The sequence below is a fragment of the Amaranthus tricolor genome, chromosome 5, assembly GCF_026212465.1.
Source record: "Amaranthus tricolor cultivar Red isolate AtriRed21 chromosome 5, ASM2621246v1, whole genome shotgun sequence".
NCBI classification, from domain to species: Eukaryota; Viridiplantae; Streptophyta; class Magnoliopsida; order Caryophyllales; family Amaranthaceae; genus Amaranthus; species Amaranthus tricolor.
In genome coordinates, this window is record NC_080051.1 from 21363734 (window position 1) to 21389009 (window position 25276).

Sequence of the window (25276 nt, forward strand, 5' to 3'; positions counted from 1 at the left end):
CACACCTTTCTCATCCCCGGTGAAGGACCTACTGCTGCGTTTGGTGCACCGGATAACAGAGTTGAATACATTAGTATTTCTATTTATCTGTTTCATTTTTATGTGTCATTATCGAAATTGTTGTCTAAGTTTTTGGTAATACAATTGTTTTGTTTGTACAGTTTGCAGCTGAATTTCCAACTCGACTCGCGCCATTGCTCAGGATGCCAGCTGTTGTTAATATGACGCCCCGGGAAAGACAAGCTGCTGATTTGTATTTGGATGAACTTAGAGATTTGTTTGCCGAATGGCAAGAGTTTAGAGGGCACAACCCTTCTTAGACATTTATGTTTGTATTGATGAAGAATTTGTCTTATTACGCGTTGCGTTTGATTCACTAACATATTTTTTCACGAACTTAATTATGGAATGAATACTATAAATACAATTACTACAATGAATACAATTAATAAAATGAAAACACTAAGTGCAATCAGTACAATAAATACAATCAATGAGCAGGCTATACAACATTGTACTATGGAGTATCTAAATTAACTACATCTTCGGCGGTGTTATTATGTTGTGGTCGTTGTACGCCGCACAGTTTATTCCAAAGTGATATCCTGTTGCGATACTGTCTCTCTAAATCTCTGCATGAATTGTTAGCTGCTGCACTCCAATTTTGCTGGACTGGCAGCAGTGGAGATGGATCATCATTCATTAAAAGCTGAACATAATGATTCCCGTTCACCCAAAGAATATGTACAAGTTTATTAACGCCATGCATTCCCCCTGTTCTCCTTACCGGAAGCACTAAACAATTATACATTGGATTACCATCGGCAGAGCCATAATACGCAATGGCAATGTTGAGAAACGTTGTTGCAGAATACAATGCTGTCATTTCCATCCAGTGACTGTACGGGGCAGGTCCTTTGCTATGGGCACCAATTCTGTATATAGGATTCTCCACTAACTCTGCTGATAGATACACAAGTGCATATTGATCTCTATGCGTTTCCATTTCCAAACTCATTGCACGTCGTAAAAGAGGCCATGCCTCCTCGCCCCCTAACTCTGTGACGGCAATAGCTCTAAATCCACAGTTTCTATCACCTATAACATCAATCCAATCAAACAGGTACGGCGAAAGAATATACGGAATGTGATTTGGCCAAGGAAAAAGTGAAAAATCACGACCTGCTAAACCATCTGAAAAAATAACAGTATATTAATATCATTCAATTGATCTAAAACATATATGATTATAGAAAATAAAATACGGGTACCAGATAAGTTGAAACTGAAGTTAATTCCAACTAACGATTGGTTTGATCGGTTGCTAGATCTACCACTAGATCTCTCGCGTGATGAAGATCTGGATCCGCGACCCCTTGAGGATGATCTACTGTACTCGAACGCACTTTTGTTTCTCCTGAGGGTTCTGCTTGTCGTTGGTCTTCCCTTCCTCGGTGGACTTGCTTGTGTCTCAGGTATATCGGTATCATCAGGGTGTAGTTCATGTTCAAGTACCTGAGACATGAGTCGTACAACTGCGAGGTCGACTTTTAAAACTTCATCCACCAACGATTGAAAGTACTCTTTATCATCAGCATTTGCCTGCCGTACTTCTTCGTTGGCGTCTTCTTATGCCTCTAAGTACTTTAACGTTTTCCAAAATGGATGTATATCGTCCAAGTACAACGAACCATGAGACCTGATTGACAAGTAACAGTAACACGCGCAGGGTAATCCGTGGGTTCTTTGAAGTACACAACCGCATTTGTCAAAAACATAAATCCCCAAGTTTAACATCCGGTTGTGCTCCATCATCAATAAATCCAAGGCAAATATGGAAACATGACTATGCAAAGGTCTCAAAAAATTAACTCGCGACGTCCTTGAAATCGAATTCATAGATTCCTGGAGAGCTTGTCTTATCCTCGATTGGTGATTCGTTATCTGTGCGTGTTCTCTTTTAAAGAGGGTATCAAATGAGCTATTACCGCTACCCAGGTAGTACTTGAAGGAAGAGTGTTGGCTTTCAACTCTACTGGTAGTCTGGTTACCCAAGTGCAAACAGTCATTTGTCCACGCACGCACAAATTTCTCTTTGTGAGGAATCCATGTTCCAGCCAAATATCGCACGACCCTCCTGTTCCTAGTCAACCAAGTAGACACAATCCCTTCCCACTTGTTATCAAATTCAGGGATTGTCAGACTATTAACCAAGGGGTTCCATTTTGTTTGCCTGAATATTTGCCCCTGTTGATTTCTCTTGCCGCCGCACAATTTGTCGACCATGTTCTCCACATCATTGCCAATATGCCATACGCATAATAAATGTCGTACATCTGCATTAAACAGAAATTGAAAATTAATTGAGATATATGTATATATATATATATATATGTATATATATATATATATATGTATATATATATATATATATGTATATATATATGTATATATATATATATATATGTATATATATATATATATGTATATATATATATATATGTATATATATATATATAAATATATATATATATATATATATATATATATATATATATATATATATATATATATATATATATATGTATATATATGTATATATATATATATATATATGTATATATATATATATATATATATATATATATATATATATATATATATATATATATATATATATATATATATATATAATATAGATCGACAATAATTAATCATTAAAACCTGTTTACCTGGAAAGACAACACGAATAACTGCAGACAAACCCTCTTCTCGATCCGTTACGATTACGTTAGGCGTCTGAACTCTGCCGTAAATATCCCTCAACCTCTCCAACACCTAAGAATACGACACAACCGCCTCATCTCGCATCAAACGGAACGCAACCAAGAAGTTGTGATTGGTTGGCGTCATTCCAATTATTTCGCAAAGGGGCCACTTTTCCTTATTAGTTTTGTACGTTGTGTCCATCAACACAACATGGGGTCATGAACGTATCATCTGCATAGATGTAGGATTTGCAATCAGTAATCTACTCAATTGCCCCTCACTATCCAAGTCTGTCCAAACTACATAATTATGCTCTGTGGCCATATAAAGACAGTGTTGAAGAGGAGTCCTACCATCCATCTCTTCTCTCCTTATTGACTGTCTTACATTATAAATTTAATTCATACTAGCAAAAAAACCAGGAAAATTCCTTCTAATTGAAGTCTTTATAAACACTGGTTGCATGCTAGTTGCACTGAGATCTTGTATGTGCTGCCTAATATCGACAGTCATCCTATTTACTCTTATTTGACCATCTCTGTACACCAAGAACGGATGGTTATGTCTTCCTTTTTCACCAGAAAACACTCTTACCGTCCAAGGTTTTTCTCCTGGTTTACGACTACTTCCTAAAATCATAAATTTACACCCACAAGCCCTACTTTTGGAACCAGGTCGGGTAGCATTGTCTAAGTTATGCAAATCACCCCTTATATTACCATAGCGGTGACATCTTAAGTACAAACTCACTCTAGAATGTCCTTCCTTTTGTTTATATGAAGCACGAGTAAGTTGGAAACCAATTCTTAGTGCTATCTCATCAGCCCAAGCATGTAAATCATCTACATAATCAAATTCCCTATCGGTAACAAATCTATAAGAGTAATCAACATTATCCCCTAAGTTTTCAAAGTCTTGGAAATATAAATTTATTCATAATAATTAAAAGATTAAACTATTTAATATATTAACAATATCAATTAGTTTAATAATTCAAATTTCAATATATTAACAATATCAATACAAAAATATGAAATAAAAAATTTTACTAAATAAAATACATATATAATATAAAATAAATTAAAATAACATAAATAAATAATTTGAGTAAACACAAAAATATATATAAATATATGAGTAAATAAAATAATTTGCTATTATATTTAATAAATAATAATAACTTAAAAAATAATTATAATAAATAAAAAGAAATAATTTTTCAAAAATTTTTTTTTTTTTAAATTTCAGAACCCCCAGTCGCACAAAAAGTGCGACTTGACCTAAGAGAGGTCGCACAAAAAGTGTGACTGGACCTAGGCTGAGTCGCACAAAAAGTGCGACTCAGCCTAGGTCCAGTCGTACTTTTTGTGCGACTTTCCCTAGGTCTTGTTTGCGACTGGGGGTTCTGGAATTTTTTTTTTTTAAAAAAAATTTTGAATCGATTAATTACTTACTGAATCGTTATCATGCTCGTTTTGGTTCGCCATTGTTATTCGATGTACACTTTTAGCTTGTTTAAGTTAACATAGTGTTTTTAGAGAGTTTTAGAGAGATGTTACAGTTTTTGAGTTTGAAAATTATACAGGGATAATTTTGGAAATTCATTATATATAAGATGACGATAAAATGAAAAAAATGACGATATTTAGTAATACCAAAAAGTATAAGCATCTAAGTCAACTCATGCAATCTAGGATTAAGGGACACCAAGTATATTTTAGATAATTCAAGATCCAAACAAGGTGCTGCAGTCTTGGATTAAGTGGAAGTAACATGGCGCCCTAAGCGCATTGTTTCATTGGGGGAATCGACAATAATTCAGGTTAAACTCTAAACTAATATGGTCAACCCTCAACCAACAAAAGTTAAATGCTTAGATAAATCAACGAACAAATAGAATCCCTGTGATTAGGAAAAGCCAAATGTGGCATTCATATTTAAAAGGAAAATTAACATTAATAAGTAAACTTTTTACACTTCAGTTGGGAATAATTTTACTCTTAGCTTATTTTTTAATAATTTAATATTTGCTTTTAGTTTGCTGTGAATAATTTAATTTTTGTCTTCATTTGCTAGACATGTATTCTATTATTTCAAATTATTAATATTATGGTATGTTATGGATAAATGTATGACAAATGTTAGATAATTAAAAAATAGCTCAAAGACGGAATTATTCACGCGGATGGATGAAAGGTTAGATCATAAATGCCAATTTTTTCTAATTAAAACTGGAGTATGAGATAGTAAATGAAATTAAAAATTATACTTTAATTTGATACAAAAACAAAAAAAATAAAAAAATAAAAAAATAAAAATCAAAGCATTTTAGATTGAGCATAAGCTTAATCACTAAGTCAAAATTGATGTAAAATAAGAGGTGCCAAAACTTAGATTATAAATTTGAGATAAAATTTAAGAGGTGGAAAGATTTGAAGGTAAAAATATAAACTTCATCGCTAATTCAAATTTTTCTTAATGTCATTTTTATGAACAATAATTTATTTGTAAATTTTAAATTGACTTAAATTTATTATTTGTTAAATTTTGATTTGGATCAAATTCCACAATTATTTTTTAAAGTGGTTAAAGTTGAGAATTTGAGAATGACTACCCAAACTTTGTCATTCTCAAATCCTTCATTTATGATTTTATAATTGAAATCCATAATTTGAAATAAAATTCTTATTCTCAAACACTATATAAGCTAAAAGTCAATAATTTTTTTATTGTTTGACCAATTAGAAGTTAAAAGTGTAAAGTTAAAAGTCAATAAAAAATTAAATAAACAGGCAGTTGCCAAAGTATAATTATATAATACATTAGTACTCGATCATACGATGCACAACGATTACATATTTTTTCTAAAATACGAGAATAAATAATTAAAATAATGCTTGTATAATAAATTGTTAGTATCTGAATTAAAATTTCATTTTATAGTCCATAGAAGTAGTGTTTTCATGTAGTGTATGAGATTATTACTTTTAAAATTTCTTGATGTGACAAGATAATTAGGTGGAGTCGATTTATTTCATACAATTTCGCACCACTTATATTTTACATTTTATCACTATTCATTAAAAACCAATGGAAGATTATAAAATCCATTATTGTTAAGTAACAATTGAGATAGATTAAAGAAATTCTACAATAAAAATAGTGAAAGAATAAATTCTTTTTATGAACAATGAAAATTATACTATAGTCATAATAATTAAAGGTAAAGTCTTCAACTATTATTGACTAAAGCATATTTCAGTTAGTAATATATTATATTTATAATTAACGTACAAAATATTCTTATTTTTCTTTATTAATCTTAATTTTGATAAAAATTGTTTATAATCATTTAGACAAAATTCAATTTTAACTTAAAATTATAATTTTTTTTTGACTTTTTACATTGTTAGTATTTTTATGGAGTGATTCAGTCCCTGTGGATTGTGAGTTGTGAACTTGTGATCACAGCCTACGACGCCAGAATTGAACGAAGACTCTTTTCTTATTCTGTATACACACAAGTACACAATACTGGGAGACAGTAAGAGAGTTACAATTAATTTGAATGGACTTTGTAGACTATTTTTTAACACTACAAAAAAACCAGCAAATTTCCAACCGAACGAAATAGTCGGAATTTAGTCGGTATAGCGCTATACCGAATAAATTTCGACTGTTTCTGTCTAGTCGGCTCAGAATGATCGAAAATCCTAATTAGTCGGTATATTGGTCGGAATTCCGACTAAAAAGCTGGTGGTAGGAAGTTAGTCGGAATTACGACCAAAGAAGTTGGTAAGAATTAATTTTGTCGGAAATTTAAGACTAATCACCTACTAAAAGTCCGTCGCTATATTCCGACAAGTGATAAGTCGGACATTGGTCGGAATTTAAGAAAATCAATGATTTTCTTCATTTTTTCAAAAAATTGGATATTAAAATATTAATTTAAATTTCCGACTAACTTATGACTAATAAATAGTAGGAATTTAGTCGGAAAAGTCAAACCTCAAAATTAACTTGATTTTTCCAGATTAAGGCGGCTGTAGATTCCGACTACATTGCTATTAAATATTAGTCGGCAAATGGTCGGAAAAGTCAAACATGAAATTTGACTGTATTCAACCAAGAAAAGGCGACTAGTTTTTCCGACTAAATTCCCACTATTTATTAGTCGGAGTATAGTCGGAAAATTTTATTATTAAAATAATTAATCTGGTCAAATGTGGTCAGTGATATTGACCACATTTGACCAAAATTATTATTTTATCGATAAAATAAATTATCGATCAAACAAAACGATAAAACGATAAAAATAAGCTCGAATATGGACGAAACTAAAATTATATACAAATTAAAAAAACATAAAAGTATCTGGCAAATAAATTATACAATTCCAAATTGTTCCGAACACAATTCAAAATAAAGAAACTTAAAAACAATGGTCTAGCTGGATGGTGGAGGTGGAGGAGGTTGTTGGAAAGCCGGGTTCTGCTGGAACAGCGTACGCACAAAGGATAGCAAATGGTTCACCTCTTTCTTTGTTTTGCGTTGCTCCTCCACAAGGGCCATATGCTCCTCCCCATAAATGGCATTGTTGAGGCAATTATCTATTTGATTCAAGACTTCCTGAAGATGATCCAGCCTCTTATTAACCATTTGGGCCGGAGGAGGAGCAGCTTGGTGTTGGGATTGCGGCGTCACAAATTTAGCATAATAATGTTGTGCCGCGTCACCAACACTGTAGACAGCCTTAGAGGGCTTCTTTTTTCTTGGCGCCTGTGATTCAATGTTTTTAACGGCCTGATAATAGGCGTTGTTCAAACGCTCGACAGGCTCATCTACGGGGAAAGGTGCAATGAGGCGCTTGTATTCATCCTAAACATTTAAACAATGAATTTGTAAAAAATTCGACAGAGTTTCCTCTGTAAATTAATAAAAACCAAAACTTACGTAACCCCAAAAATATAAACATATAAACCAATATAGATATATTATGTATCTAATTCGAAAACAACTAAAAATCTAGCATTTTCTCAACATCCAATATCAGCTTTTCTAAAGAATGTTCTAAAACAGCTAACCTACCAAAAGCTAATTTAATTTTTTATGTTAATAAAAAATGCCAACCAAAAAAAAGGTAGATAATAAGTTATTCTTACACTTATAGCCTCGAACTTCTCGTTGACCCACTGTAAACCATCTTTGGTTCGCACTTTATGAGTGTGAAGAAACAACTCATAAGAAGAAGGCATCCTTTGTTGCTCTTGCTCTTGAAATTAATTTCATGAATGGTTATTGAATCTATGTATATATATAAAAAGTAAATAAATAAACTTAAAGAAATTAAAACTTATACCAAAATGCGCAACGTCCTGCACGCAGACACATATCTGTTGGTATGGGTGACTTCAGCCGTACCCTCTTCTTCCCGCCCCCCCCCCCAACAGCGGCGGTTCCTTCTACTTCTTGACCGATGAGATCATACCATTGACATTTGAACAATGTGACCCTTTTAATTGGAAGTGCCCGATACTCAAGCTCAATAATGTCCTCTAACCTTCAATAAAAGTCTGATTCATCTGGACTGTTATCATCAGATTTAACGCACACCCCGCTGTTTTCAGTAGATTTCGTTTTAGCAGAATGGGACATAGTGTGAAATCCATAACCATTCATGTAACAAACATCATAGCGACGTGCCTTCTGCAATGGTCCCTCGGCGACGTCCTTTAAAATTCCAGCATTCTCCACACCATCAAGAAATCCGTCTCTAGACTGCACATTATCAATAATTTAAACTTAGTCTGTAATACTATTAACATTCAAAATTACGACGTTAAACGTGTACTTACAATCTATTGAAACCAACGTGTAAAATTGGTTTTGCACCACATGATCAATCTGCTCTGGGTTTAAATTTGTTTCGTACTTTTTGATTAAGTGCACAAATTGATCATAAAAGTGATTAACCTTAGGACAATTTTGCAAAACATATGTCTGAGCAATGTTGAGATCTGCTTCATCCATTATAAGAACCTTACCCCTCCCATGGAATTTGATTGGATGTGTGAATATGGACAAAACACCCGATCTGACGTTATTAAAGCCTCCGTCATCATTTCTAGGAAGGTCTCTAACTCTGCATCGAACGTCTTGCCCAAAGTAATGCGAGACAAAGTATGATGCTTCTTCTGTAAGAAATGCATTACAGATCGAAGCCTCAACATGCGCTTTGTTTTTGAGATTAAGCTTTAAATGTCGAAGGTACCTGTAATTTTTGACATTAAGCTTTAAATAGTAATAGTTAAGACTTGCTGACTTGTAACTTAAATAATAATTAGTTTTAAAATTTACCTCTCAAATGGATACATCCACCTATATTGTATCGGACCAGCAATCCTTGCCTCCTAAGCTAGATGAACAGGGAGATGTTCCATGACATTAAAGAATGTTGGAGGAAATATAGTCTCTAATTTACAGAGCACCAATGCAATTTTCTCATCCAACGTCCACATATCAGCTGCAGAAATCTTTGGAGAAGTAAGACTTCTAAAGAATAGACTAACTTCTGTTAGAGCTTCCCACACTTTAGCCATGAGAATTAAAAAGAATAGACTAACTTCTGTTAGAGCTTCCCACACTTTAGCTGACAGCAATTCCCGAAATGCTATGAGAATTAATCGTTGTATGAACACATGACAATCATGACTCTTCATCCCGAATATCTGATGTTTAGCCATGTCGATGTTCCTGGCTAAATTTGAAACATACCCATCAGGAAATCTTAGAGTTTTTAAGCCACTCTAAAAGGACAGCCATTTGTTGTCTATTAAGTGTGTATGAGGCCTTGGGGATGGTTGAACAAACTGGATGCAATTTCGATCGGATGCTGAGCTGATAACCGGGTTTCTAGCACGTCGTTAATACTAAGAACCAAGTTATACAAACAATATTTATAATCACCCTAATACTACTATAACGAGTGTAATGGTAAGTCGGGGGTCGAACCACAAGGACATGGGATGCTAGACTAAAGACTTGGTGTGGGAAGGTTATATGGAAGGTTGGTTGGTGGGTGAACTTAACTAAAAACAAGAATAAAAAGGGAAACTCAACAATGAAAGACAAGTGGGGACAAGACTACGTCCACCCTAGGATGGTCTATTGGAAATAAAGATAAGCTAGGTCAAGGGAGTTCGAGCGATAATCAATCAAGACACTATAGATATTGAGAGGAAGTTGGTGACCCTATAAGCGACAGGAATGACCTATAATCGCCCTATGTCTCTCTAGGAGTGGCAGGACAAGATTCGAATCGAATATCTATCAACAACCATCATCAACCTCAACCCTAATCCTAAACATTGAGACAAGACCAAACCTAGGGTTTCTCTAACCTAAAACCCCTAAAGAAACTACTCTAGCATATTGAAGTCAAAAGCAACAAGCAAGGAAAGCATTAAACATACTCTAGAAAGTATAAATGAAATGAAGATCAAGAAAGCAATAAAGAAATCATAAAGGAATTGAAGAACATGAAAGCATTAAATCTAACCTAAGAAAGCATTAAAAGAGAGCATAAATGAAAGCAATAAAGATATGAAAGCAATAAATGAATGTAAACTTACATAAATGAAAGTACATGAAAGTAGAAGAAAGCATAAAGGAAGAACATTGAATCTAGACTAGGGCAAAAACAAGAGAAATGCAATAAGAGTAATGTTCTAGAGTGAGGCACAAAGGCACCCATGCTAGGCATAAGGGTTTTACAGATTTGAGGGGGTATTTATAAGCTATGGAACAAAAGGGGTAAAAACCCCTAAAAGCCCTCGGGAATAAACTTGCGAAGAAAAGAATTTGCGTAGTCTGGGGCCTCCATTCGGCCGAATAGAACTATGGTTCGCCCAAATGGTACCTCATTCGACCGAATGGAGGTAGATTCGAGCTTTCCAGTGCGTTTAAGCATCAAACTCGAGCATCACATGACCATTCGCCCGAATCTCATGGACATTCGCCCGAATCAACACCATTCGCCCAAAACAGTGACATCCATCATGTTTCGTGAGTTCCAATGGTTTATTCACCCGAGCCAGCACCCATTCGACTGAATAGGTGGTCGAATGCCTTGATTTCCTTCTCTAAATGTATCTTTGAAACGCCGGAAGGTCTTTGAACTTTGCGAGGGTCTAGGTGGTGACTTGGGATGCTGGGAGAAGGTTCAATACGCGTGTCTAATCTTCGATTAAAGCGTCTAAGTCTCGTATGCAAGGTAAAATACCTTGAAAGCTTCAAAAATACCTGAACCTACCTCAAAACACCATGGAGACAAGAACAAGGTAAAATCATGCGTAAAGTGTACAAAAACCATTCTAAGTTGCGAGACTCGACACTATAATGAGGAGATAAATGTGCTCTAAAAACGAGCACATCACGAGCTCGGCTAAATCTTGACGTGTCTTCAGATGATCCTTAGTTTTTCTCGGCACACACATTAATGTGTTGAAAATGTTATCAAAAAAGTTATTTCCAATGTGCATCACGTCCAAGTTGTGATGGACCATGTTTGTTCTCCAGTACGGTAGATCCCAAAAAATGCTTCTCTTCTTCCATCCAACATAGTACTTACAGATTTCAGCGTTGTACTCAGTTTCATCATCTTCAAATACCCGTAAAAATCCAAAACGATCCAGCTTCTCTAACAGCTCATTTCCCGTACGTATGTCAGGTTAAATATCCTTCTCAACAGCTCCATGACTGAAATTTATCCGATTTCTGCGGTATTGGTGCCTCCTATCTAAAAATCTCCTATGTGAGTCAAACTAACTCACTTTTCTGCTGTGTCTTAGATAGCCGACTTTGGAATCATCCATACAGTACGAATAAGCGTGCACACCAGATGTACTACACCCCGACATCATCGAATAAGCTGGAAAGTCGTTGATTGTCCACATCAAAGCCGCACGAAGCTGAAAGTTCTCCCTCTTAGATAAGTCGTATGTTTGGATCCCATCTTTCCACAACAGCTTCAACTCGTGTATCAATGACCATAGGTACAGGTCAATCTTATGTTTTGGATTTTTAGGATCAGAGACGATCACCGTTAAGAACATATATTGTTTCTTCATCCACATCAAGGGAGGAAGATTATATGGAGTTAATAGTACGGGCCAACATGAATATTGTTGTCCCGAGCTGCGAACTGGGTTGAAACCATCTGTACACAACCCTAGTTTCACATTTCTTGTCTCCCTAGCAAAATCCGGATCGCGTTGAATGTCAATCATGCTTCATTGTTCGAGGGGTGACATATCTCTCCATCTTCTGAACGGTGCTCCGCAGTCCACCTCATGTGACTGGCGGTAGTCCCAGAAACATACAACCGTTGTAGCCTAGGACCAAAGTAATGGAACTACTTTCTAGGAGTCTTATCTGTTATCCATCTAGAAACCTCACTATCATCACATTGTGTCATACTCGTTGTAGGGTCCCAATAAATCATACACCCATTAATATAATGGTCAATATTCTCTACTAGCAATCCAAGAGCCAAAATTTGTTTCTTCATATCATAAAAATTGGATGTCTTCCGAGTATCTTTCGGCAATGCTTTAATAAACAATTGACAGATTTCATCGTAAAGTCTCTCCGGAATACAAAATTTCGTCTTCAGACTCGCCATCCTTCCTGTTACCGACATCTGAGTATAAGTTTCGCAACTAGGGTACAGAGGTAAGTTGGCAACTTTTAACATTTCAAAGAACTGTCTTGATTGACAGTTCAAATCTCCTTCAATATGTAAGGGCGAGTGTGGTACATTAGTGACGACATCATCACAAAGAGGTAGAAAATGATGATGTGTATCAGGAAAATTACTCGCTGCTGCATCGTACACCATTTGTGCATAAGGATTTTGAACTGTGTTCTGCTGTTACTCTACCGGAGCCAACACATTAATTGGTGCACCTTCAGAACATTTATGTAGGTACCAATCGTAGTAGTTTTTAACAAAGAGCTTCTTTAAGAAATGATCTCTAACGACTTTTGGAGCAAACAATCTACGGTTATCACATCATTTACACGGACATCTAACCTCATTTGGATTTCTTTCTTTGCAAATTGTATAAATTCTTCGACCTCTTCTAAATATCTAATATTATAAACTTCTTTACAACTTCGCTTATACATCCAACTTCATTCACTATGTAAGTCCATTACTCTGCGAAATAAGTAACACGTATAATATTAAAAAAAAAGCAGCTTTTCAGAATACCGACTAATCAGCGACTACAAATTGGTCGGAAGATGGTCGGTACCTGAAAAGCTAAGCCCAATAAATAATCCTGTCAGAGCATCTTTAATTGAATTTCAAATTTTGAAATTCAAATTTCCGACCAACCTGTGACTAAATGGTAGTCGGTGTCTGGTCGGTAAATCCTTAAAAAATATTTAATAAGCTGTTAGGACGACCATTTATTCGTAAAAATTAAAAGTACTAAATAGAAATAGTAGTTTTTCTTAAATATATCCTCGTATGTACTATAAAAAAGTGAAAATGTTAAATATATGTAAATTTTACTTATTGGTTTTGTTGCAAGATCAAATTTTACTAAGAATAATTTGCAAATCAGAGCTTCAAAACTGCGCTCTTGTACGAATTACAGCCTTAAAAAAAACATACAGGCCGTAATTAACACAAGAGCACAATTTGAAGCTCCAACTCGCAAATAATTCTTTTGCTAATTTTAGTAAGATTTAATTGTTGCAACTTAACGTAAGTAAATAATACGATGCTAAATTTCATTAGATTTGAGGAACATATTTTACTCATTTCCAATACATTTTTATAGTACATACAAGAATATAATTAAGAAAAACTACTATTTCGGGTAAGTACTTATAATTATTACAAAAAAAGGCCGCACGTAAAAGCTTATTAAATTTTTTTTTCAAAATAAATACAACATACATCATATCATATAAAATATGCATATAACAAAAATATAACTAAAATTAAAATAATGAAAATATAACTAAAATTAATGAAAGGATAATATAATTAACAGAAAAAAACATACCGTAATATTGTAAAGAATACTTGTTAATTTTGAGAGATCATGTAAATATAATAATTTTGTATGTGAGAAATTAAAGTATTTAGGAGAAATTTTATAGAGAGTGAGATGTGAAATGAGTGAAAAAAATTATTCGTTGGTGGAGGGTATTTATAGAAGGAATTCAAGATCTTCCTACTAATCACCGACAAACCTCCGAAAAACTTTTCCACTACAAAATTACCGACCAAATTCCGACTATTTTGTCTGTCAGAATATTTCCGACAAATTTTTAGTCGGTAAATAGTCGGCATTTCCTACCAATTACCAGTTAGTAGGAATTTAGTCGGGAATTCCGACTGTAAGTGTTTAGTCGGTATTTTGGACGGAAAATTCCGACTGTTTGGCGGTAGTCGAAAATTTGCCTTTTTTTTTTGTAGTGTAAGGTTGAAAATAATACTAATATTCAAAAATATTTTTTTTATTTGAGTATAGGATAGAGATTACAGAATACCTACAATAAAGAGTGAGAATTACTTATTTTTATAAAGGATAAATGAAAAGAAAATTCCTCAATTGTTAAGATAAATGATTCCTAACAGAAAGAAAATAGTTTTATTTTTAAAATATGTAATCTTCCTTTTTTAAAAAAATTTTCTACACAGTGGATTAATGAAAATCATATTGTCAAATACAAAAGATAACAAATTAATAGATCCTTATAAAATATATTTTTATGCATCACAATAAAAATAAATTTTGATTGATAAAATTTATCCTAATTAACGAGTTTTATCAATTTATCACAAAAAATTTAACTTGTTTTATATAAGACTGTTTCACTATGAGACAGATCTAAATAATTAATTTATTTTTCTAATTGATTACTTTAAATTTGTAAATGATCACTTTAATATAATAAATGTATTATATGAGTTGGACTAATAGAGATTGTCTAAAAATAAAATTCTATCATTTAAATTTGCGAAAAAAATAATATAAAAATGATAGGATAACTTTTTCAATGATAGGATAAATTTGCGAAAATAAAATTCTATCATATAATAAATGTACATTTTATACTTTTATCACAAAATAACCCACAAAATCTATGAATATGGATCAAAACAAAACACTTCTTATTTACAAAACTAACCAAAACAACCAATTTGACCATTGACTCTATATATTTCTTTTATTCATACTTCCTTCAAATTTTTGGGTAATTGTCACATTTTTTTATTGAGACTATTTATCAATCATTTTTAATTTATATTTTGTTTTTAATCTAGATATTAAATTATTTAATTTTTCTCGATGTAAACTTTATTAATGACAATTTTTTATAATGTCTAAATATTTACAATTGGAAATACTTATAATTAAATTGATACAAAACATAAAGTATAAAAATCAAATGAGATAATTTATCTGAACTGGTGAGAGTATATCTAATGCCCTCCCTCACATATCCATCCCTATCCAATTTCAATACTACCTCTTATTCAGCCTAAATGTCCTATTTGATTTTTGACAATATTCACTTATCATCTTAATTTGCATTTTACTTTTAATCTATAAGTTAAAATATAGTCATGTGGGATCTTGTTTGATACAAGGATTATTAATATCAACTTCTTATAATTTTTAATTACGAATAATTTAAGATATTAAGGGTTAAAATGTTACCTCGACAAGTATGAAAAGTCAAATGAGACATTTAGGCTGAATAGGGGAGAGTATTATGTTAGTTCCCTAAAACCTGCTATGGGGCCCACCATTCTTACGTTTAAGTTTTGACCTTTTTATTTCATCCCAAAAATAACCCAAAGTTTTCCTATAAATACGCCAACCCAATACACATTTTCTCAAACCCCTTATTTCATACTTGATATTACTTGAATACTTGTATAGTTGTATATGGTAACATTATTTCAACCCAAACCTTAATAATACAATCTCAGTTCTACACCCCTTTTGTTAACTATATACTATAATGGCTTCCTTCATGAAGTCAACAAAATTTGTGACGTTTATCATTTTTTCGGTCCTTCTTTGCTACGACGTCGTTCAGATTCAAGCTTCTCACCATGTCTCTATGCACCTTCAAACTTCGGCCCTTTCTCAATCCCCTCGGCCTCTTTATCAACCTTATCGGACTGCTTACCATTTTCAACCAGTTAAAAATTGGATTAATGGTAAGTTTATTTTTAATTTTATTCATATATACTTTCTCTGTTTTAAATTATCTGGCTTGACAACCAATAAGAAATCAAGAAGATATTATTTCCTTTTAAAATTATGAGCAATTCTTATTACACCAAAAAGTCCTTTTAAGAATATTATTTATTTATATATCAGAGCTTTATTTACTTTTTAATTCATTAAAAAAATTAATTTCATCTCTTTGAGAATTTTCTAAAGTACTCTTAACCTTAAAAAAATAAAATGGTGTATTTTTTGTTTTTTAATCTTATTTATTTATTTATTTAATCTCCTTATCAAAATCAAAAGGTTGACTTTTCTTGATTTGTTTCCGTTTGCGCCTACAACCGTGGATACGTAACTGGATGAAATTTGTACCTTTTGCAGATCCTAATGGTTAGTTTTTCGTTACCTTTGAACTTCCATTTTGTTTGCTTATGTTAAAAAGTCAACATCTTTCATGTTATATTTACATTGAATATCGATCGTATTATACGGAGTAGAAGTATATTGTTTCTTTCTGATTCCCTTATTATTTTTGTCTATTATATCAATTTTAAATGTAATTGGCTAAAAGGGTAATTTTCTTTAATACAATCTATCTTTTTTCTCTTTTTCCTGGGTTTTTGGAGGAGTTTTAGGTTTTGACGCTTTCTTTAAAATTTATTTAAAAACGTGATTAAGTACATCTGTGTCAAAGCCGTTAGTGCATATACTTTTTTTTGATGAATTTGCTATCATAAGAAGGATTTTTTAAATACAAGATAAATCAAGGAAAGAAGAGAACTTTACCTTGAGAAAGCGATATTTAATTTGCTCTAACTGAGATAATAATTGATTTTCTGATAAGAAATAAAACATTATTAAGTGGAGTATATTAATAATGGTTCGGATTGGATAATCTTCATTTAGAAAGATAGTAGGATATTCTTTACATATCCTCCTTAACTCAAGATATAACGTGTACTCAAAAGGATTTAAAAATAAGAATGTGTGATTAATTTTACAGCTATTATTGTAAGAGATCATCTTTTATAGAGTCGACCTTAAAATAAGAAGCTTATATTTTTATTTTTCTCTTTAATTTGTATTAATTAAGCTATTTAGCCCATATATCTAATGCGTCTCTTGAAGAGGCCTGTCTTTCACAATAATTTATGTCAATTTTAAAGTTTTTACTTTTTTAGGATTTGATATTAATTTTATATTACACTCTTTTTTTTTTTGAAGATATTATATTCTCATAAAAAAAGGCTTTTATCAAAAAATTTCGAAATATTTTATGTATTAAATAATTGCAATTCATCGTCAAGAAAATGTTAGCAACCCCATATCATACTAGCATTAATGAAATAGTAATTTACTTCATATTAAAAGTCACATGCTAGCTACCGCAATCGTTACCTTTACAATGACAAGCTGGCTTGACGTGGTGCCCTTTTTGGATCTTGTGATTTCATATCATTTTATAAAGTAGCTTTCTTATTGTTTGCAAACCTTGACTTTTCCACCATATTTGTCTATTTTTGATACTATGTCCTATTTTAGCCTATAAGGTGTTTCACAATTGATTTTCTTAGAACGGTTAGTTTGTCAAACCATATAAAAAAACTTAATACGTAAATGACTTTTAATGTAAAATTTAAATGTTTGTAATAGCTCTTTTTTTTTTTTATTGATGTTTGATATTTAGTTCGGTTTTTTAATAAACAGTTAAAAGCTTATAATTTTCACCAAAACACTTCCATAACAATTAACTTAAACAACTAGCCCATCAGTCTATAATTTCAGCAGGTCAAATCAACTAAAAACTCTAATTAATAATCATTTGCCAAATGAAAAGTGTATTTTTTTCACACGTACTAATTTATTATTTTAAATGTTTAATATCTCTTATTGTTCATAGTAAAAAAAACTATAAAAAGTTGATATCAACAAATTTAAACTTCTACATTACACTAACTATTTTTAACTTTATAATATGTTGCTTAATTATCAAGAAAAAAAGAAACTCCCAACATTAAAAAACAAAAGATTGATTGTGAATAATGTTAAAAAGACATAAGCTGAATATGAGAGAATATTTTTTTTGTTTAGTGGAAATTATTTAACAACTTATTTTATTTATAATTTTTTATAAAATGATTAATCCACATTAATATTAGTAAACATGTAACTTTGACTAAAACCTGTTTGTTTCTGACTTAAATCGTCAGTCGTTTTGGTTTTCAAGGAACCTTATGTAGTATTTCAAAGATCAATGGTAGTGATTGTGAATATTTTTTTTGAAAGGATCGAATGTGAATATTTTTATAACTCATAATGATATTTTCAAAATATTTTAAAATTTGACATGATATTTCGTATTGAACTAAGATGCATTTATTAATATTCTCTAACAAGTTTTTGTCAACCAAAGATAATAATCCATTAACAATATTTTTGACTTTTAAAAGGACTCTCAAAGTTTTAAAATACGAATAATAATGTAATAATTATATTAATTAAAAGATGAAATAATTCAAAGTTTGGATCGAAAACTAATAACATGCCTTATGGATCTTAATTTTGATAAATTACAATTAAATGATTATAATAACAGCTGGTCTTATATGAGATTGTCTCACCATGAGACGGTCCCATATAATTTGCTTATTTCTTTAATTAATTACTTTAAGATCATTAATAATTGTTTTAAGGTTATAAGTAATCACTCTAAGACTATGAAGAGTGAATATTTTAAGATTGCAAGTGATCATTTTAACGTTATAAGTGATCACTTAAGATAAAAAGTATATATTGAGCTAACCCACTAGAGATGGTCTCACCGTGAGACCATTTCATTTAAGAATTAGTGTTATAATAATCATCATACAAATAATAATTTCTTTTGCTATATGCACCTGAAAGTTAGAAGCATTTTATTCATTTTAGTTTAGTTGGAGTGTCTTCTCATTTATTCAAAGGGCTGATTTTGGTTTTGAATTTTAGGCATTTTAATTTGTCCCAATCATTTATATAATTTGGCTCTTTTAATGGCTATTTTAATATAAATCTTTGGATTACTACATAAAAAACCTATGAATATGAATTATTAAAGAATAACTCATAATTGACTTTAGTTTGAGAGAACCGCCCTTAATTGAGTATAGGAAAATTACCGTGAATAATACGATCTTTTATTAATTTCCCTACGATAATATAAACTTTTGATTAACCCTAAATAATACTAATTTTGGTATACATTTCCCTCTAGAATCCTTAACCTATTAAAAACCTACAATTATAGGTCAACTTGCAACCCTTGTGCAGCTCCATCATCCCTTTAAAGCCTTTAAACATAATATGGGCTTTAAATGGGTCGGGCTTTGAAAGCTTGACCCAACCCAACCCAGCCCATTTTAATTACCAAAAATTATTTTAATCCACGTTTATTAATTTATAACAATTAAATTATCATTTATAATAATTAAATTGAAAAAATATTAATAATCTTTGTTGACATTGTCATTTATAATATTTAAATTATACATTAATTATGTTATTTACAAAGGCCTGTATCCAAACCCTTATCGAGCCCTTTTATAGCCCGCTTCATTTTAATTATTGTAGAGCCCGTTTTTGGCCCGGATCATTTTCGGCCCGGCCCTTGTAAAGCCCTTCTAAAAGTGGGCCAAATAAGGGCTCAAAATGGAAGTCCGGCCCATTAAACACCCCTATTTGCCTGCCTCTTCATGCACCTCTCACGTTCAGGGCGGAGCAAATGTACATAAAATTTCCAAGCCCTTGTTTACTTTTTATGTTTCGATGTTCTAAGGTCTATAATCAAATAATTGAACTAATAACTAGTAAATGTAAACTAATAAAAATTAATATTCGAGGCTTGTAATATAGGATTTCCTATGTATTCCTACATCATGTACATGTCAAGAACCATCGTCCCTGATCATGTTGTTGGAATCAATTATGTAAATGCCCATTAATTTTATGGTAGTGTTATATATATATATATATATATATATATATATATATATATATATATATATATATATATATATATATATATATATATATATATATATATATATATATATATATATATATATATATATATACACATATATATATATACACATATATATATATATATACATATATATATATATACATATATATATATATATACATATATATATATATATATACATATATATATATATATATATATATATACTCCATTTCACAAATTATTATATGAGATAGTCTCATCATGAAACATGCTTTCGCACATAGGTTAATTAGCTCATCTTATAGATATTATGAGAATATAGACTCTTTATTTAAGATTGAGACGGTGTCTAACAAGAGTACCTAATTATATTAACACATACTAGCTAACATTATGATTGATCCAACTATCTTTGCAGGACCAATGGTATACAAAGGAATATACCACTTATTCTATCAGTACAACCCCAATGGTGTAATTTGGGGTCCTCCAGTTTGGGGTCACTCAACATCAAAAGATCAAGTCAACTGGACCCCACAACCCTTAACCATGAAACCAGAAATGGCAGCCAATCTTCATGGAAGTTGGTCAGGTTCAGCTACAATCCTCCCAGGAAACAAACCAGCAATTCTCTTCACAGGAATAATCAACACACAAAATTACCAAGTACAAGTTTTAGCCTCCCCTAAAAACTTATCTGACCCTTATCTTAAGGAATGGTATTTAGCCCCCCAAAACCCAGTCATGTACCCTACCCCACAAAACCAACTCAATGCCAGCTCATTCCGTGACCCCACAACCGCTTGGATGCTGCCAGATGGCAAATGGAGAGTCCTTGTTGGAAGTAAAAGAGGACAGCGTGGCATGTCTTTATTATATAGGAGTAAAGATTTTGTTAATTGGGTTTTAGCTAAACATCCTTTATATTCTTATAAACTTAGTGGTATGTGGGAATGTCCTGATTTTTACCCTGTTTATGGTAGTGGTAAAAAAACAGGTGCTGAAACTTCTGAAATTGGATCACATGTTAAACATGTTATGAAAGTTAGTTTAGATTTAACTAAACATGATGTTTATACAATTGGAGATTATGATGTTAAAAAAGATGCATATAAGCCTGATGTTGGTTACATGAATGATTCGAGTTTAAGGTATGATTATGGAAAGTATTATGCTTCTAAGACATTTTATGATGATACTAAAAAGGAAAGGATTTTGCTTGGTTGGGTTAATGAATCTTCTAGTGTGAAGGATGATACTATAAAAGGATGGTCCGGAATTCATGTAAGTTCTTATTGATTATACTTGTACTTTCTGTTGAATGGTGTGCGTATTTTATAAGTTATTCCTCCCATTGTCATATGGTTTTGGGTTGATAACTCTTTGGCTTATAAAGTGTGTGCAATTTTTTTCGCCGATTATTTCTGGCAATTAGAATAAGTTCAGTTCAAGTTAATATTTTCTTTGTTTTGGATGTATGGACTATGGGGTTATTGATGATGATGTTTTGATTGAAATGCAGACAATTCCAAGGAGAATTTGGCTTGATAAATCAGGAAAACAGTTGATTCAATGGCCAATTGCAAATATTGAAAAATTGAGATATAACCCAGTTAAGTTAGATGGTAAAGTCATCAAAGAAGGATCATTACTTGAAGTTTCTGGCATTACTGCAGCACAGGTATAGCCCTTCACATTTATTATCCTTCGTACTTTGAGTTTTGCATCTACATAAATTTTTTATGTCAAGGAACCAATTTAATAAAAAGTTTAAATTAATGGTTGAGACTTTATAATGTATTATATTATACTCTAAATACGTCTCCTCTTGGCGCGAGAATTCCACTTTAAATTGAGGGGTGCATGAGAATGGAACATGTGATTTTCTGTCACGTTGGCTTCTGTACTATGTTAAAGAACCAACTCAACCAAAAGCTAATAATTAAAGCATTATGAAATGTTTTATATTCTAACATATATTGCAAACTCAATAGACGTGACAAATTATTTAGTACTTACCCTGTTTTGAAAACACGAATGCCAATGACTTTTTAAACTTATTGATATATCTCTTGTTTTGACATAAGTAAAAATTATAAAAAAATTAATTTATTGAAACTACGTATTATATTGGACCTAATAAAAACTCACATAACTATGTTATTTATTAAAGATTATCCACTATAAAAGGTCAAAATAACAATTATGCAAAATATAAAAGTCAAAGTGTTACAAGTAAAAAGATACAAAGGAAGTACTAATAGTAAATAGTCAAAGTTGTCAACTTGCTTATATGTAATAATCATGTGATTTGGTTTATAATTTGAACAGGCAGATGTAGAAATATCATTCAAAATCAAGGACTTGAAGAATGTTGAAAAGTTTGATCCAAGTTGGAGCAACCCACAATTGCTTTGCAGCAAAAATGGGGCTTCAGTCAAAGGTGGGCTTGGACCTTTTGGATTGTTGACTTTGGCTTCTAAGGGATTGGAAGAGTACACAGCTGTTTTCTTCAGAATTTTCAAAGACTATGATAACAAATTTAAGGTCCTTATGTGCAGTGACCAAAGCAGGTAAATTACAATTTTTACACTCTAATCTCTAGTATTAATTTTCTATCATTTGAGCTTTTTCTAAGAATATCCATTTGTATACAAAATTTGATCTTATCTCATTTAGTTCTTTTCCTTTCTTCGGCCTACTTTATAATAAAAAAAAAGAATATCTATTAGTATTTAGCACGTCTTGTATGAGACCGTCTCATAGTAAGATGACCTCAAAACAAGAAGCCCATACGCTAAAAATTTCTATTATTGGATTATTTAATCAAATATGAGGCACATCTCACGATGAGACCGTCTTATACAAAAATTTGTAATTAGTATAATAAAATAATTTTTTTGAAAAGGCGCCTTTTATACTTTTTGTACAATTGTATTCTTGTTGAGTAAATGACTTGTTTGGTAGCCATCGAAATTACATCATGTGGGAATTCATGATTTTTAGAATTTGCTTGGAACTAAAAACTATATCTTTTGATTGACCATTTAAAATAATAAAAATTTAAGTAACTCACTTGTGACTTGGATGTTTGTAGGTCTTCTTTAAATCCAACAACAGACAAAACAACTTATGGAACATTCGTTGATGTAAATCCTATTGATGAAGGACTATCATTGAGAGTTTTGGTAAGTAAACTTATAAATACTCTTTACTTCTTGATGTTATTACATGATAAATTTGTTTTCGTGATTGTATAAGAGAAAAGTTGGCTGCACATAAACCTGTTAAGGTTTCATCTTAAACTCAATTAGTAATAAGAGGAGTAGCCCACCAAACTTATATGTTAATCAACCTCTCTAATTATTCGATTTAAGATCATTCCAAAAACATATTTCTTTTGTCCCGAAAGAAAGTGATGGGAATGATCCAATAAAAGAAAATGTAACATTAAAAAATAATTGAACGTAGCAAATTTAGGAGAACAGACCAGTAATGTTCACATAATAAAACTTTTGGATGATCACAAATTTCAAATTTACAATTGTTTACCAGATTGATCACTCAGTGGTGGAAAGCTTTGGAGCAAGAGGGAAGAATGTTATAACAGCAAGAGTGTATCCCATCTTGGCAGTCTTTAAGAAGGCTCATTTATATGTCTTCAATGGAGGAAAATCAAATGTTCAGATCACTGGATTAACTGCTTGGAGCATGAAGAAAGCTCAAATTGCTTAATTATTAATTCATTCAAAACCAAGATTTCGTTTTATTTAAACACAAAATATATAAATGTTGATATTCTTTTATCTTGCATTTATAAACTTCATACTAAGGTTTTTTACTTTGGTTGAGCTTTGAAGAGTGAAACGAGACTATATATATTTCCTCCATTCCATAATACTTGCTACTGAGTGTGCACTATTAATAGCAAGTATTATGAAACGGAGGAAGTACGTAGGAGTTATCAACATACTTTTGTAATGTCTAGAATAGACTCGATTAAAGGAAAATGTCAATGCATTATCTTCTTTAATAAAATCATTTTGTTTCTCGACAGAGTATATATATTACATATTATGAGACTTTAACTATGAGTTTACGCTTTTAATTGAGTTGTTTTCATAATATGGTATTGGTTTCTTGACATGCTCCTGTTATTTTTACAAAGAAAGATATATCATCTATGGAGTATTAAGCAAGTAGTTTTTTTTCTCTTTCCTTTTAATATAATATTCCTAATAATTAGTTAAAAAATAAGTTTAGTTCAACAAAAATAAGTTCACACTAATGATAAATATAAGTTCAGGTAATTAGCAAAACTAAGACGATGAACATGAGCTTATACTTTTAGATCATGATGATAAGATTTAAAATGTTAAAGTATTACGTACATTAAATCTTCAATCAAAAACTTAAGTCGTAGGCGTCAGAGTATATAACTCATTCTATTGCTTTGAATAACATGGCTATTGTTAAATTAGATGGCACCCTTTGATGATCCTCTTGAAAACGGTGTAACCATCTTTGTCATCTATGGGCTCATTGGGGGATTCCCTTGGGTAGTTAATTCGTTGTGCATTTTCCATTAGCCATGCCATACTTATTTGCTTCACCACATCGGCTATTAATCATAATTTTACCAGTATCTATATATTGCTTAGCCCGCAGAGCATGCAATTGCGGATTCAGAAAATATTGTATGTCGGGTTAAGAAAATTATGGAAAAAGTATTAGGAATAATACAATATTTTGCTTATTTACCTACAATATTACCAAATTTTGATTAACTATAAATAATACCAACTTAAGGCATATTTCCCTATAATATCCCTAAAACGCTAAAAAAATCAAATTATAGAAGATTATATGACAAAAAAATGAGTATATTTGTTAATAAACTAAATGTGGTATTATTCTAGGAAAAAACCCTTAAATGGATATTATTCATAATTAATCAAAAATTGAGTAGGAAAATTAGCGAATATTTATATTATTCATGGTAATGTTTCCAAAAATTAAAGCCAACGTTAAAGTCAAAATAAAGGTTGTATATCCCTGAATCTAAGTTTACACGTACAAACACAAAATGCAAGATTGATCGCTACATGTCTAGAGAACAATTTCTTAGCAGTCCGTCTTGTATAAAACCGTCTTACGGTAAGACCACTGTAAAATACAAAGTCTATAAGCTAAAAGTTTTTATTATTAGCCTATTTAACCTAAATATAATGCATATTTT

General features: G+C 31.6%; 1 protein-coding gene across 2 annotated transcripts; it reads left to right on the forward strand.

The window, feature by feature from the left end:
* Positions 1-15687: 15687 nt before the first annotated feature.
* On the forward strand, positions 15688-24107 carry LOC130812956 (fructan 6-exohydrolase-like). Of its 2 annotated transcripts, none has more exons than XM_057678613.1 (6): positions 15688-16021; positions 20456-21321; positions 21560-21718; positions 22369-22610; positions 23135-23225; positions 23593-24107. In XM_057678613.1, the coding sequence occupies exons 1-6, from the start codon at positions 15820-15822 to the stop codon at positions 23770-23772; spliced, it is 1740 nt and encodes a 579-aa protein (XP_057534596.1). In that variant the 5' UTR covers positions 15688-15819; the 3' UTR covers positions 23773-24107. The 2 variants fall into 2 exon arrangements, with proteins under 2 accessions (XP_057534596.1, XP_057534598.1); XM_057678615.1 differs by lacking the exon at positions 15688-16021 and adding an exon at positions 16226-16424.
* The last annotated feature ends 1169 nt before the right edge of the window (positions 24108-25276 follow it).

Excerpts from the sequence above, each read along its gene's own strand:
- LOC130812956 (XM_057678613.1), top strand. The coding sequence starts at position 15,820 with ATGGCTTCCTTCATGAAGTCAACAAAATTTGTGACGTTTATCATTTTT. Across the intron at positions 21,719-22,368 it reads CTGGCATTACTGCAGCACAG|GCAGATGTAGAAATATCATT; the intron begins GTATAGCCCTTC and ends TAATTTGAACAG. Across the intron at positions 22,611-23,134 it reads ATGTGCAGTGACCAAAGCAG|GTCTTCTTTAAATCCAACAA; the intron begins GTAAATTACAAT and ends GGATGTTTGTAG.